The sequence below is a fragment of the Trichomonas vaginalis genome, chromosome II, assembly GCF_026262505.1.
Source record: "Trichomonas vaginalis G3 chromosome II, whole genome shotgun sequence".
Classification (NCBI taxonomy): Eukaryota; Parabasalia; order Trichomonadida; family Trichomonadidae; genus Trichomonas; species Trichomonas vaginalis.
In genome coordinates, this window is record NC_067204.1 from 17,045,369 (window position 1) to 17,061,677 (window position 16,309).

General features: G+C 35.0%; 6 protein-coding genes and 3 pseudogenes across 9 annotated transcripts, besides 2 other annotated features; 5 read left to right on the forward strand and 4 right to left on the reverse strand.

The window, feature by feature from the left end:
- Positions 1 to 10,269: part of a mobile genetic element that runs on past the window's edge.
- TVAGG3_0559040 (uncharacterized protein) lies at positions 64 to 891 on the forward strand (the record flags this gene model as incomplete). Its single annotated transcript, XM_051238438.1, has 1 exon — positions 64 to 891. One exon carries the CDS (start codon positions 64 to 66, stop codon positions 889 to 891), a length of 828 nt encoding a protein of 275 aa, XP_051096262.1.
- TVAGG3_0559050 (uncharacterized protein) lies at positions 996 to 1,469 on the reverse strand (the record flags this gene model as incomplete). The annotated part of the gene is made up of 1 exon (XM_051238439.1): positions 996 to 1,469. One exon carries the CDS (start codon positions 1,467 to 1,469, stop codon positions 996 to 998), a length of 474 nt encoding a protein of 157 aa, XP_051096263.1.
- Positions 1,561 to 2,986, forward strand: TVAGG3_0559060 (annotated as a pseudogene). The gene has a single exon. A coding segment is annotated over exon 1 (1,426 nt).
- Positions 3,467 to 5,173, forward strand: TVAGG3_0559070 (annotated as a pseudogene). The gene has a single exon. A coding segment is annotated over exon 1 (1,707 nt).
- On the forward strand, positions 8,695 to 9,135 carry TVAGG3_0559080 (repellent protein 1 family; the record flags this gene model as incomplete). The annotated part of the gene is made up of 1 exon (XM_051238440.1): positions 8,695 to 9,135. The coding sequence occupies one exon, from the start codon at positions 8,695 to 8,697 to the stop codon at positions 9,133 to 9,135; it is 441 nt and encodes a 146-aa protein (XP_051096264.1).
- TVAGG3_0559090 (uncharacterized protein) lies at positions 9,576 to 10,010 on the reverse strand (the record flags this gene model as incomplete). Its single annotated transcript, XM_051238441.1, has 1 exon — positions 9,576 to 10,010. The coding sequence occupies one exon, from the start codon at positions 10,008 to 10,010 to the stop codon at positions 9,576 to 9,578; it is 435 nt and encodes a 144-aa protein (XP_051096265.1).
- Positions 10,270 to 10,414: 145 nt separating the features above from the next.
- Positions 10,415 to 10,657, reverse strand: TVAGG3_0559100 (serine threonine-protein phosphatase family; the record flags this gene model as incomplete). Its single annotated transcript, XM_051238442.1, has 1 exon — positions 10,415 to 10,657. The coding sequence occupies one exon, from the start codon at positions 10,655 to 10,657 to the stop codon at positions 10,415 to 10,417; it is 243 nt and encodes an 80-aa protein (XP_051096266.1).
- An 18-nt stretch (positions 10,658 to 10,675) lies between these two features.
- TVAGG3_0559110 (uncharacterized protein) lies at positions 10,676 to 11,038 on the reverse strand (the record flags this gene model as incomplete). Its single annotated transcript, XM_051238443.1, has 1 exon — positions 10,676 to 11,038. One exon carries the CDS (start codon positions 11,036 to 11,038, stop codon positions 10,676 to 10,678), a length of 363 nt encoding a protein of 120 aa, XP_051096267.1.
- Positions 11,039 to 11,995: 957 nt separating this feature from the next.
- Positions 11,996 to 16,309: part of a mobile genetic element that runs on past the window's edge.
- Positions 12,899 to 15,058, forward strand: TVAGG3_0559130 (annotated as a pseudogene). The gene has a single exon. A coding segment is annotated over exon 1 (2,160 nt).

Genomic DNA, 16,309 nt, shown 5'->3' on the forward strand with positions numbered 1-16,309 from the left:
AAGTCAGAAAATAACGCTAATTTTTTTCTAACAAAATTTTTTATCCGGAATGTAAAGACAGTAATGTCAACATCAGAGAACACAACAACTGCTATCGTTCATGAAGCCATAAATGAAGAATACGAGTACATACAGTATAACAAACAATTGAGACTCATTCGTTCTGTCAAAGATGATATGTATCAAATGCAAAGTATAATGAACGCTCTTCGTTCTACAAAGCAAGCATATCATTGGTTTGAAAACCAACAGGCAAAAGAACTTTTAGAAGAATTTCCTCATATGATTGCTTCCCTCGGAAAACCGAGGGAAGAGATTCCGTACGAAAATCGCAAGAATTTGGCTCCTGGTTTGAAAGGTTATTATGTTCATAGACTTTTAGTAAATGCTGTAGCAATGTGGGCTTCACCTCGTTATGCTTGTTATATTTTCATGATGTTAGATGAACTATATAAAGCAGAACGTGGAGAGATGGAAAAGAAACTTCAAGCAAAAGATGAAGTCATTGAATCCAAAGACAAAAGCATACAGAAAAGAATACCACGTTCAGTACCAAAAGGAAAGGAAAAGAGTTATAAGTATATGATTTACGCTGAAGAGATGGAAAATGAAGAAGACAGAGATATGGTTATGTTGCATTTAGTCAGAAGAAACAACAAAAGCTTTTACGACCTTGCTAAAATATATAAATCTGACAGAAACTGGTTCTATCGTGAAAACTTACCGATTTCAATGACACCGAATGAGCAAATAAAGGAAATTGTCAAAAATACTCTTCCTCAAACACACTATGATATTAAAGGTTGTACAATACTTACCTTCAAAGAAGACTTACCATTACTGAAGGAAAAAATAACAGAATATTTCGATAACTTCAAAGAGGAAGAATGAAGTCACGACAACATTAACGAAGAAGTCACGACAACATTAACGAAGAGAGAATGAGGTGAGAAAACAGGTGAAATCTCACCTCTTCACCAAAAATATATTTTTGCTTAAATAGCTTCAGGGTCAATTTCTTCAACCATTTCACTTCCTTCGTCAATGTCAATTGAAGCTTCTTCAACCTTTGGTAAGAATTTCTGTATAACATCTTTGTTCGTTATTGTCTTCAGAGATGAAGGATAATATTTCACATTTGTTTCACCCTTCTTATATTCTTTCTGTTCGGAAAGATTCATAGCAATACTGAAGAAGTCAATGTTAGAGTTCTTTATGACAGTATAGTGAGTATCTTTGACATTCACGAAGAAACTCTTTTGTTTCAAAACTACTGCTAACTCTTGTGAAGTATAACGTTTGCGGTCAATGACGATAGCTAATGGTCTGACATACTGACCGAACTTAGATTCTTTCACAAACTTCTTGTTAAAGATAATATTAACGTTTGAAGCATTATTGAACTCATTCTTGATGGCAGTAGCGAGAGCATTGTATGAAAAGAACTTGCAATCTTGCATGTGTTTCATTAAAATAAAAATATTAAATTATTTTGAAAAATAACTTAAAAAAATCTAATCTAATTTTTTCAAAAAATATTTTTTTTATTTCCTACTAAAGATGTATCGGAAGTTGTCTAAGTTAGAACACTCGGAAATAAAACAACTTCTTACAGAAGCTAATATAGATGTTGCAAAGCATTACGCAACAAACAAAAAAGCACTCGCTGACATCCTCAATGACTATAATGGTGCAATAAGTTATGATAGAATTCATGAGTTCATAAAGCCGCAACGCGGCGAGGACGAAGTCCATGCAAGAGCATTTCCTTTAAATGACATTGCTATTGACTTATATCATAGACGTTCAGTACCTCATGAAGTAAGAAGAGAAATGTTTGACATAACAAATGCAAACGTTGGTGAAACAAGAAGAAGAGACGACACACTGAAACAACAGAGAAGAGAGATGTTTAAAAGTGCTATAGAACAAGTTCGCAAAGCTAACGATGTCATTCGTTCCATTGACGACAAACCAAAAGAAGGTGAGAGATGGTTAAAGAAAGATGAAGAGAATAGGAAGAGAAATGTGAAGTCAGGCAATAGACTCATTGACTTTAACATCGAAGCTTTAGATGAACCAAACAGAGACTACTTACACAAACATTTCGGTAAGGTTTTCATGAGACTCTTAGAGAAAATTAAAATAAACTCCCAACAGAGATGGATGGTATGTTATAAACTTGGTGGAAAGTATGAATGTTCTACGTTAAACCTCAATAATATTGGAACATTACTACATCAGCTCTTGAAGGAGAACTTTATATCAGAGATAGAAGCAAATGCGCAGGTATTGTTGAAATGCACTATGACTTCTTCTTGACAAACATAAAGAATCTTACCGAAATAAAGATGTATGATTTAACAGAATATGAAGGCTTAACGATGTCAGATGTAAAGAAAGGCAAACCAAAAAAGAGACCATATAGAGATGAAAGCACACTGACAGAAAGACAGAAAGATTATTGAACAGACTTAAACAAACAGGAGATAAACAAGATATAGATGACTTCTGGAATGAAATCCTTGGTGAAAAGAAGTTTTATAAGAAGAGAAGCGGTCAGTTCTGGAAGTATCTTTGCACATTACCTATAAATCTTGAACGCTACCAAATCTTCAATGAACTGAACAAAAGAACTGCAACACTTATGACAGAGGACAATTGTTTCGTTTATGCTTGCATTCAGGCTGGAGTAAATGAAGAAACTATTGACCACATGAGAGAAGTCATTCGTGTTAGAGACTTTCCTCAAAGTAAAGTACAAGAAATTTCTGACGCAACAGGTATATCATTTAATGTTACCATTGGTTATTTCAATGAGTCAAGACATAATGAAATAAAGAGATATATACCAAAAGAATGCGAAACTGTTAGAACTATTGACTTACTTCTTGTTGAAGACCACTACATGCTAAATGAAAGATTTCCAATGACAACATACTTCATTCGAAACTATAAAGAAATCTCAAAGCTTGTGGTGGAATGAACATTGAGAAACAGATGAAGATTTATACAAAGAGAGAAGATAAATATGTAGTTCGTTATGATAGAACAACACCGTTATGGGATGTTATGAAAACATTGTGGGAGTGCAAATATTTCGAACCTATTTCTTATGGAGAACTTTTCACATATACTACTGACTTATATAAACAGAACCTTGCACCATTTAAAGATTTGACATATGCTCCAAAGTATTGTGTACAACTGAAGAAGAAAGCAGAGTCAAAAGAAGTAAATAAAGCTAAATGTAAATTCATACCTGAGCACGTTTTCTTTGCTGACTTTGAGTGTAGTACGGATGGCTTTCATAAAGCTTTTAACATCTGTTATGACAGTGAAGATGGTTCAGTTAGTGAAAGCATTTGGGGTCAAAACTGTGCAACAGAATTTTTGGAAAGACTTCCTGACAAGAGTTTAATATTTTCACAACCTCAGTTATGATATAAACTTCATCTTAAGACACATGACAGAAGTGAAAGGAACTCCCATCATTAAAGGTTCACGAACAATGCAAATAACTGGTTTATATAAAGGACGGGCAATTATTATAAAAGACTCTTACAGTGTTATAAATAAGAAGCTTAAACTATTTCCTGCTATGTTTAACTTACAAACAGGACCGAAAGAAGTATTTCCATATAACTACTACAGCAGTGTTTTGTTAGCAAATGACAACAGAACTGGTGTCATTTCTGAAGCATGTAAGTTTATCCATGATGCAGATACATTTATGAAGAACATAGATTCCATCAAAGGTTGCAGAATAGATGAAAACCACTTCGACTTAGAAAAATATAGCACGTTTTACTGCAAACAAGATGTAAGAATTTTAAGAGAAGGTTTTGTAAAGTTCCGCAATGACTTATTGAAAGAGTTTGATTTAAACGTTTATGACTACGTTAGTATTTGTTCTATTGCTAACAAATTGTTTGAGAACAGAGTATACTTCCGAATGGAAATCTTTATGACCTCTCAAATAAACCAAGAGAATTTATTTCGAGATGCATTCAAGGTGGAAGATGTATGTTGTCAGATAACATGAAACAAAAGAGCAAAAAGAAACTCATTGCTGACTTCGACACTGTTTCATTATATCCTTCAGCTATAGCAAGATTTATACTTTAGAAGGTATTCCAAAAGTATTGAAGGATGAGATTTAAGCACAGAGTATCTCATGAGACATTTATTCGATGATGACCAAAAGGAACCCATTGGTGAAAAGTTTATGTCTGGCTTCTTTGTTCTCATTAAGATAACAGAGATTGGTATACCCAGACACTTTCATTTAATAGTTTGCGACCCTGAACTAAATCCAGAACTTAACGTTCCAAGAAGTTCAAACACTTGCTGTCTCATGTATGTTGACCATATAACATTACAAGACCTCATAAAATATCAAGGTGTCAAATGTGAAGTGTTGCAAGGATACTATTACGATGGAAACAGAGATATGAGAATAAGAGATGAAGTAAAGAAGTTGTTTGAGTTAAGGTTAAAGTATAAGAAAGAAGGAAACCCCTTACAAGAAATTATAAAACTCATTCTGAACAGCATTTATGGCAAAACTATTCTATCTCCTATTGAGTCAAAAATAACCATAGTAAATGACAAAGATGCTATAAGATATGCTATAAGAAATTACAACCATATAGTGAAGTTCGAAGGTTTGGATGGTTCAGATAAAACTATTTTCAAGCTAACGAAAAGCATTTGCAGACACTTTAACTTCTGTCCACTTGGTGTTAATATTCTGTCTATGTCAAAACGTATTATGAATGAAGTATTCTGTACTGCAGAGGACATGGGACTTCAAATCTTTTACCAGGATACCGACAGTATGCACTTATATAATGAAGACATCCCAAAGCTTGCAGCAGAGTTTAAGAAGAGATATGGTCGCGAACTTATAGGAAAGAACCTTGGTCAATTTCATAGCGACTTTGCAGAAATAACACCTGGAAAACAAAGTTTAGCTTATAAAAGTATTTTCTGTGGAAAGAAGACCTACATAGACTTACTCACTAACGATTTAAATGAAGTTGCATTTCACTGCAGAATGAAAGGCGTGAAGCAAGATGTTATTGCTTTAACCGCTAATGAAATGTTTCCTGAAGCTATACAATGCTATTACAATGAAGATAAGAATTCACATACCTGTTGGAACATATGACAAAGACTCTGAGTTCAGTTTAATGAAACTTTACAAAGCACTTTATGATGGTCAAGAGATTGCATTCGACTTATGTAAGTCATGTCAACCTTGCTTTGCTGAAAGTTCAACTTTTCAATAACGACTAAAACAAGCTTTATTCGTAAGTTGAAGTTCTGAGGTCATGGGCTTCGCCCTTGCCGCTAGCGGCTTATTTTTGTCAGCAATGAGGTCATGAATGAGGTCATGAATGAGGTCATGAATGAGGTCATTCGTGATAAAAATAAAGCTAGCGTAGATTTTTACAATACTGCGATGGTAGAGTTTAAGAGTTGTGCTTCAATGTAGAGACAGTCCTTATCTGGAGGCAAGAACACTGGACATTTATGGTCATGAGTGGAGAACATGTCTATCCAAAACTCACGATTGAAGCAGTTATTTATAGTATTTAGGGTTAGGAAGTGGTGAAGTTCTTGTATGACCAATGAACTCATTTTCAACGCCTTGGCTATATTAGAGTAAAGTATTGCTTGCTTTCTATCCCAAATGCCAGGTGTTACAATCTTTGAAAATTCATTTTTCCTCGGAAGCTTGCATCATAATTGAAAACATTCTTAAATCATCACTTGGTTCGGAGATTTGAAATCTTATACGTAATGGATTTTTTTTCTCTTTAGCGACTTCATTGAATGGTGAGAATACACAAATTGACAGTCATGAGTTCCATCTTCATTTTCATTAAATTCATAATGAAAGTCTATAAGTTGTGGCTGACTACCTTCTTCTTTCAGTTGTGCAAGAAACTCACGTAAAGGCTGTAAGTTTTGTACTTCAATGTTGAACTTTTTCTCGAACATCTCATTAAATGAAATCATACATTGCAACAATGTTGTATCGTCTTTAAAGTATTTGTATATGTGAATGTTTTGGGCGCTTAAAGACTGTTCGTCATTTTCTATCTCGACTTGAAGTATAAGTCACACCTTTCTGAAAGCACGTGTTATATACATAGATGTTATGCCAATGTACTTCTCTTCATTTATGTTCACATCCAGTCTGTTGGAAACTTAAACGTTACTTCTGTTCCCCTTTATTTGACGTCAGGGTTTTCACTACTGAACGCAACAGATAAAGGTATTTGTCTATACATTTAGTTCGGATAAAAATAAACCATTTACTCTTTCTTTGCTTCAGCTTCCTTTGCTTTTTGTTCTTCCTTGCTTTTGCTTCTTCTCTAGCTTTCTTTGCCAGCAAACGTGGGTTCTTCTGTCTTCCAGCAGCTAATGCAGCAGTTGTTTTTCACTAAGTTTCTCTTTGGTCTCTCTGGCTTTTGTTCTTGTTTTTTTCCTTCAGTTCGGATAAAATTTGCTCACGAATTTCTTTCTTCAATGCTTCAACATCTATGACCTTGGGTCTTGTCCGTAGGGCTTGTCTGAGTCATTTGACTGCAGATAAAAAACTAAATTAAACTTTAACCGATTAAAATGAGCTTGTCAAAATCAGAGCGAGAGTCTATTATATTAAAATGACGCCAGAGGAATACAACATCCTTTCTATTATGTAAGTCAGAGTAAAGATGGTAAAATATACGTAAGAAAAAGAAAGGTTCCATTAGCGAATGCAGAGAGCGACAACATTAAGGTGCATGGCAAGGGCGAAGCCACGAAGCCCATATAAACCTTCTGTTCAAACTGAAAAGTCAATAGAACAAGAGAAAAGAAGCCAGATGTTCTTTCAATAACGAACCAAGAGCTTATTGCAAAGTTCGTGAATTTCATTGAAAAGCAAACCGAGTCAAAGAACCCTGACCCGCCAGTGAAAGAAGTTGAGACAAAAGAGAATGTACAGTTTATTGAAAATGTCAAGAAACAACTTCCACACGAATACCAAGAAGAAGAGTGAGAATAATGAAGTAAATAGATATTTTTATCTGAAGTAATACATGCAGAACGAACAGCTAAACGAATTTACTCCAGCAGAGCATATTCATCAGATTCGCTCATATTTCGATATCATAGACAATGCAGTTCAAATTGGTGACACTAATAAAAATATTCTGACGCAAAGATTCCATCACAAACCTGGAACTGCTAAAGATAACACATGGGTAACATTCAATCTCTCACCTCCTGGTGAAAATATGTTGGACCTTTACAATACATTCATTACGTATAAAATGGAAGGTCAATTTATTGTAGATAAAGAAATTGGTTCAGGTTCCAATAAACAAACCCACCAGGATTTTGGATTGGTTTCGATGACGCTTTCTATGCAGTTGTGGATATCAAATCCTTGCAAATGGTCGTATCGTATATTCTCAAGACAACGCAAGAGAAGAAGCATATATAACTTCAAACTCACAAACTACCGAACAAATAAAGAAAGTAGATGTTTTCTCAAAGACTCGACATGAAGATGTATGGAGTCATTCGGAACATGCAGACAGGACAAATTGTTAGTGGTCCAATTACAGCAGGAAAATCATTTGATTTTAAGCTTCGTTTAAGAATTCCTGTTAGAAGATTCTTCCATTAGAAGCTATTCGATTTATTCCAGCTTTTGCAGGAAACATTCAGCTTAAGTAAAGTTCAGTAGCGACGCCTTACAATGCACATCTATATCTGTAAATGATATCATTGCTTTCAATCCAACTCTTAAAGTTGCATTTGCTTCAGATTTCAAATCCACCGACAAATAAATTTGTTCCATGGAATGAACCATTCACTATGATAACGAGGCAGTAGAAGCTAGTGGAACAGTTACTATTACAACTGTAACCCAGCAACTATTTCGAACAAAGATGGATTTTAATGAATGTTTCATTCATCCAAAGTCATTCTCTTTAGACCCTAACATTTATACAGAACTTGTAGAACATTATACAAACGAGGCTTTATGTTTTCCTGTTAAAGTTATGGATTGGATTCCTATGGACGGTTCATTCTCAAAGAATACAGATAGTTCAAGTGCAACATTTACAGCAGCTTATACGCCTATTAATGTTAAAAGTATTTGGGCACTATTTAGAAAGAAAGACAACTATTATGTTAATTTTGAGAACCCTAAGTTTAAATATCTTCAGCTTTCCATGGGAGCTTATGGAAATATGCCTGCAGAACCTGAAAAATCATATGGACCTGTATTTTATGAAATGGTTGCGAACGCTTGCAATACAAACAATGATATGATAGGATTTAATGAAGATGTTATGAGGTCATTGGTGGATGATGGTAGTGTGGAACATAAATGGGATAGCTATGACAACACACATTTCTTATGTGGTTTTCCAACAGAAGTGGACTTTTGCTTCCAGCAAGGTCAAACATCTACTGCTCCAATAACATACAAATTGTCTGTTAAAGGACCTATTGAACTAGCAACTGAAAACGTACCAAAGCCACTTATTGGATTTATGAGGGATTGTTGCTTTGCCATTCAGGTGCGTGCTAATGGAATCCCAATAATAAGATTAGATGACTATAACTTAGCCTACGGACGACAGTGAGGAATAAAGGATGAACGTTTATTTTTAAAGCTTATAAATGAGTTCTTCATCAAGCTCTCGTGAACCTTCACCATCTATGAAACAAACTTTACCAAACGATTATGGAGCACCTATTGAATATTTCTTACGAGCTGCACAATGGCAAAGAGCAGTCTCACCAAGGTTAGGTGTTCCACCAGCTCCTGTCAAAAATAGCATTTGGTCAAGTCCTTATATAAAATATGGTCTCCCACTAGGTTTGCTAGCTACAGCAGGAGCAGTTATGATGTTGAAAAGAAATAAAGCAAATGTTATAAATAATACTGAAGTAGCTGAAGTTAAACAAACTCCAACACCTTCACAAGCAAAACCTTCAATGACTCCTGAACCTATGAAAGTACAAACTCCTGTTCAAAAGTCAACTCCTAAACCGACTCCAACATTTAAACCAGAACCTACTCCTCAAATAAATCGTAAAACTCCTGCGTTTCCTTACTGAAAAAATAACGTTATTTTTATTTTATTAAAATTTTTATTTGATTGAAATGACGACTAAAGTCACTGAAGCAATGAAACAAAAGTTTTTGGTAGAATACATTAAATCAGGAGCGGTTTCCAGAAGGTTTTTACGTTCATACTATGAAGGATGGTAGAGTTCAGTTTAGAAAGATAAAGCAACCATTAGATAAGAAGGTAATTAAGAAGATTAAACTTCATGAGGACAACATTGCTGAACTTAAGAAGAAGTTAGAAGAGTTGGAGAAAGGAAGAGAGTTATAAAGCAATGAATTCAACGGGTGAAAAAAGGTGAAAAAAGAGGTGATCTCACCACTTCACCTAAATTTATTTTTGCGCTATGTTTTCATACGTGTGGGGTGGTGATATCATTAATTTTTAAGTTTATTTTTATATAAATGACAGAACAAAAATATAACATATCTACTCAACAGGAATGAGACCCTTACTGACTATGTATTCGTTTAATGCTTGATGAAAACAATGGTACATATTATCGTATGGGTATACACAGCGTCTGTTTCCATCGTCGTCGTATATGTAGAGCTCAAATCCAGTCCAACCTTCTTTTGTACAATATGTAGCTTTATTTAAGTATGCATTTATGTAGATAAGGCAATTTTCTTCATCGCTCCAGAAATAATTTTTGTTCTTTGTTGAAATAGTTTTCGTTCCTCTGCGACCATAAGGAATGTATGCAATGAACTTTGCGTCATAAGGGATTGTAATATATTCAGGGTTTCTTTCATCGTCAATGGGTCTGTCTTTGTTAAAATGCATGTTTCTCAGTTTTACTTGAGTTTTGAATAGTTCACGGAAACGTTCTGGGAAAGAGTCATAGTAAATGTAGTCGGACATGTCTTTGTAATGAAATAAAAAATTTAAAAAAAAATAAAAATAAGGTTATTTTTTATTTAGTGAGGACGGTAGTGAATTCGTTAGTGAGTTCGTTAGTGAAGTCGTTTATGTGTCAGATAGTTTTGTAAATATTTAAGGTTAAGTTGGTGTTTGTGTTTGTGTTGTAAAATATACGTTACCAGTTTCGTAAAGTGTCAAAACCGCTAAGTGGTGTATGGAGGCGCGCAGTGCCTCAGTACACAACTTAGGGATACTAACTTACGAACCACCAAGTGGAAGTATTTCAGACTTTCAAGTATGGTTTACTACAGATGGAAGAAAAAGAATAATTCCATTATACCATGCGTTTTACTTAGAACTTAGTTTCATATACAACTACTATCGAACGGTAAAAATATAATTTTTTAATACGGTTGAGGTGTTGGATTTGGTTGCCAACTAGACTGTGGTGCAGGTTCAGGCTGTTGTATAACAGGAGCTTGTTCTTCTGGTTCAGGGTCTTTAGGTATAATACCAACAAACTGACCTACCCTTTTACCAATATTTTTGACACCGTTCCAAATTCCTCTTCCTACGGTTTTTATTCCATTCCATATACCTCTTCCAACATTTCGAAAGAAGTTTCCTATCTTACTGAAGAAACCCATTTTACTATATGTAAAAATCTAATGTCCGCCTAGTCTCTTACGTTTCCTGTTGAGTTCCATAGCATTCTTTAACTGGAGCTCATACATTCTGTTTCTCCTCTGGTAGAAAACATATTCTGGGTCAACTCCTGTGTTCGCGTCATCTGCATAAAGTTGTTTATATCCCACTTCGGGGTTTGTATAAAACTCTTTCCATCTCATATTTGCATACCATGGTGGCAAACCTAACGCAGCGTCATTTGACATGGCAGTTTGCATTTGTACATCTGTTGGCACTTGACCATAGTTTGCCATTGCAGTTTGTATTCTAACTTCATTTGGAATATTCTCTGGGTTTGGTTGTCCAGGTTGCTGTGCATTCGCTAAGTTCTGTGCGTCCATTTAATATTAGATAAAAATATCTCTTACGAGTACATATACTGAACATTTGCAGGCATTGGTTCATCTTCATATTCTCTGTACTTTTCTGCCACGTCAAATAAATAAATGACACAATGGAAAAAACCTAAAACAAGTAGTCCTATTTCAAACCACATTTTTACTTACTAATAAAATTTCTTTGTTATGACACTTTCTCCGGTTTATAGGTCCTCTCTCATATTCTATCTTGTCATATATAAACTCATAGTCATGTATGTCCTCTAACCATCTCATAACGGTTTCCAAACCACTTTTCGGATGTAAAGTAAAAGCATGGATGGTTATGTAAAACGTCTAAAGTTTCTAAAGAGTCTCTCAAAGTCCAGTCTACTTGGTATTGAAAATCCCATGTGTTATAGAACGGCGGGTCCACTATAAAGAAAACATTTTCCTTGTCTTTATATTTTTCATACAAATCTGTCCAATGACATCTCACAAACTCTATACCCTCAATATATTTTTCTATGTCTCTTTGAAAACATTTGTATAGTTAAGATATAAAACTTTTGACATAAGTGTTTCAATGTCATGAACTCTTATAGCACCACTATATAATAGTCTAGCAGATATACTATCCCAGTCTATATATTCTGCTTTTTTCAAAAACCTCTCTCACAATATTTTTGTTATCTACTGGTATATAGCGTTCCATCTTACCTATAGGTATCTTTTCTTTAACTCACTCAATATATTGTTTGTGTCTGGTATATGTTTGAGACGGTCCATATAGTTGTCGAAGTCATTGCATATAATCTTTGAGTCTGGGAATATTATATGGCACAAATGGGATATATAGAAACTTCCACCGAACAAATCTACAAATGTTAGACCATTCGGTAGTTTCTTAAGTTCTCTCAATATAATATCTTTACATTTACTCTTATTTCCAAAGAACGGTAACGGAGGTTTTGTAAAATTAAAAAAAAAAAAAAAAAAAAAAAAAAGGTAGTGGGGCTTCCAGGCACTTCGTGCCTTCTAGCCCTGAAGATGTTTAGTATAAATGAAGTCTTAGAGGACAAACATGACTATGAGTTTTGATATGACAAGATAGAATATGAGAGAGGTCCTATAAACCGGAGAAAGTGTTATATAAACATCTGTCATATTACTCAGAATATTATACAGAATTCAATAAAAATATATTTTAGGTGAAGAGGTGAGATTTCACCTGTTTTTTCACCTCATTTTTCACCTCTTGAATTTTCATGAATTTCTTCGTAAAGACTTTGTCAAGATTTCTTCGTAAAGACTTTGTCAAGACTTCTTCGTAAAGACTTTGTCAAGACTTCTTCTTCGTAAATGTTTTGTCAAGACTTCTTCGTAAATGTTTTTGTCAAGACTTCTTCGTAATGAGTGTAAATGACCAAAAATATATTTTAGGTGAAGAGGTGAGATTTCACCTGTTTTTTCACCTAATTTTTCAACCCTCTTGAATTTTCATGAAATTACACCAAAAAAATATATTTAGGTGAAGAGGTGAGATTTCACCTGTTTTTTCACCTAATTTTTCACCCTCTTGAATTTTCATGAAATTTACACCAAAAATATACTACTAGGGTCATTTACGAAGAATCTCAACAAAAGTCTTTACGATGAAATCTTGACAAAACATAGACAAGAAAGTTCATGAGAAATTAGATGAAGAAGTTTTGACAAAACATTTACGATGAAATCATGAAAATTCATGAGGTGAAAAAAGAGGTGAAAAAAGAGGTGAAATCTCACCTCTTCACCTAAAATATATTTTTGGGTCATTTACACTCATTTACGAAGAAGTCACAATAAACATCTGTCGAAAACCGCTTTTTAACTTCACTTAAAATGCCACGTAAGCTACGTAAGAATATACGTAAGAGGAAGAGAGCATTGAAACATCCAATAGTAAAACTAACACCACAACAACAATTGCAACAACAAATTATGAATGACCCCACTATGTTGCAACAAATGTCAAGCAATCCTATGCTTTTAAACCGAGTTGTTGGTGCACAGAGTGGAGGTTTAAGAGCGGCACTTTTAGCGAAAATGGCAGGCTATGGTGGAGCTGCAGACGGAACAGCCTATAACCCTCAAAGTCAAATGAATTTGAGTTCACTCAAAAATCAAATAGCAGATGTCAAAAAGTCAAACATAGACATACAGAAGCAAATAAGTGAAAACGAAAAGAAACTAGAATATGACAGACACACAAAGAAACTCAATGAGTTAAACGTAGAGAAAAAGAAGAAAGAAGAACAACTGAAAGAACTAAGTAAGAGGAATATGCGAAAAAAGTGTCAGAAAAAGCAACAGAAGTAGCAAAAATGGAACAAGATGTCATAAATTTGAAAAACCATACTACTCAATAAATACTGAAAGATGAAGAGATAAAACAAAAAGCCTGAAGACATATATGGATAGCGATGAGTATAAAAAAGAATTGAAGCAAATGTAAAAGGCAGAAAAACTTTTAACAGTTGCAAAACCAAACCGTACAGTATGAAAACTTAGCACAAGAAAGTAAAAATAACGACGCGGCTATGCAAAAGGCAATGAAAAGCGCAGAATATATAAAAGCTAACAATGACTGGTTAGATGCCCAAGCCAACGCTAAAGCAGCCCAACTCATAGGGTCAATAAGGACAAAAATACAAGCGGATGAAGACAGTTCAAATGAAGCTTTAACGAATGCTGACTTTAAGAACGCCTTCGAAGCTCTTCATAGTAAGGTGAACAAGTGAACGACTTCTCATCTGGAAAGAAACTGAAGTCTGAAGGTTTCGACAAAGAGTTAAGAGAAGTAGCACAAAATATGACGAAAATAACAGATGCAGCAACGAGACAGGCAGTTCAAAGTGCCTATGACGCCGTTAGAGCAAACTGTTGTGAAAAGTCAAGAAAAAGAGTTACAACAGACCAAAACAGACCTAGTAAATGCTTTCTTAAGAACGAAAAGTCAGGTAGGACATTACGCTGCAGATGGAACATATGTGCCAGCTGGTGGAACTTATATACCACCAAACCCTCCAAGAAGAGCACCTGCACCAGGACTACCTAAAACATTTACATCGTCACATGGACACAGACACAGGCATGCACCAAAACCAACACAAAACCAACACAACAACCAACACAACAACCAGCACAACAACCACCCTCCACAACCAGCACAGCAACCAACAGTTCAAAACCCTGCACAACAACAACCACAAACAGAGCAAGGACATAAAAGAAGTAGAAGAACAAGGAAACCAAGAATTCTTAAAAATGCTTAAAGAAGAGTGTGGTTTCCAGATACTGTTGACTTTAGTGACAGATATAAAGAAGCTATTGGAAAGTTCAAGGATGGAAATACTGACCGAACCTATTTAAGCTTTATGGCTCAGCACCAAAAACGGATATAATCTCAAACCTGGAAAATACAAGCTCGCTAAGGGATATGATTTAATAGCATATCATCCAAATGACATGAACGAATTTACTCCGAGATATTTGATGTCAGAGCTAAATGACAATTCAACTTTCGTCATGAAACGCGTAAAAATAGAGACGGAACGAAAGAACAAAAGCTTATGAATGCGGATGACGTAGATAGGGAAATTGTTGAAAACGGTCTCGGAATATATGAAAATGCCAGCAGATGAGGTACAAGAAACTCCACAGGAAGAACTAGTTCAGATACAACCAGACATGGAAGAAATAGTTCAGCAACAACAGCTAGAAGAGCCTGAAGGAAACGAACAAGTCACTCCTTTGGAAACTAACTTCACAGAACTAGATGAAGATTTGGAACAGCCGAAAAATCTTGACCCTCAACAAGAGTATGCGGAGAATATGGAATATTTCCAAGAGTCTAAAAAAAATTCGGCTGACATAGTAGAAGAATATCGAAAAAATGTTTGCCGACATACAAAAGACTCCAACACCAGATGAAAATATTCTGCATAGAATGGAAGTACTGAAAGAAAATGTACACAAATACAACAACCCTTTTTACTTACGAGCATTTAACGTTCAATCTTCGGATGAACTCGGTGAAGATAAAAGGTTAAATTTCAAGAAAACATATAGAAATGAAACATTGTTTAAAGTTCATTCAGAACCTAACCAAGATGGAAACAAACCTACTTTTGTTTCTGCAGACGATGGAACTACAATGAGATGGGGTCATAAAGCTAATCCGGATAGGTGGTTCATAAACTTACAACCTCAATTCCAAGAAGTTGTAGACGCAATGGAAGTGAATGGTGAACCAGATATAGCTGGTATTTTCAGCGCGCTTTAATGCCATTGAAAGATATGAAACATGCAGATATTTTGGACCAGTATGAAATGAACATGGCTGATGGAAATATAACACCTGACGTTCTAGAACATTTATCTCAAAGAACTACACAGAACCATAGAGATGGTATATTTGGTGAAGAGTTTAGAAAGAAAGTTAGGAGAGAGAAGGAAGAGAACCTATTGTACATGACCTTGCAAACGAAAGTTTACAAAATGTCATAAAAACTTACTTTGCAGACAATGAAATGAGAAGGGATGAATATTTAAGAAAACTCAAATGGACAGTACCAAATGAAATGTTAGTATTGAAAAACATGTTCCTTGACAAAATAAAACCAACTACAGAAATAAACGACGCAAGACTGAAAGATTGGGTAGAAGCTTTCCCATTCACAAAAGATATTGTTGGTAACATGGAAAGAAAACCAGAATGGCTACAAAAACATATATTTGGAAACGAGCATATTCCATATGGACAGCACTGTTTGAAGAGCTTGAACCGGAAACTCAGGAAAGAGTCATGCAAACAATACGCGAAGACTCAAATACAGACTATGACAAACTCTTTCTAGGATATAGGTTACCTGAGATGGGCGACCAGAGCCAAAAGGCAAAAAGGACATGGAAATTTGCAACATACTAGATGAACATAATGCAAAGATGCAACAACTTCAAGCAGAGGGCAATGAAGGAAAAAGAAGAGTTAAAAACTCAGTCAGGAAGAAAGTAAAGCTTGGTCCACGTGGGTTCTATTATGACATATAAATCCAACTATTCTATATTTTTACTCATATGAAATGTACGCCGCTCAGAATATAACGCCAACAGTTTTGGATGCTATGAATGGAAATGTTTCCGAATGGTATAACGAATGCGACAATGCCATTAGAAGGTCAGAAATAGTTCCTGGAACTTACGAATATACAACTGCTGTTTCTTATGGAAACGTAGGTGAGTTTGGAGAAG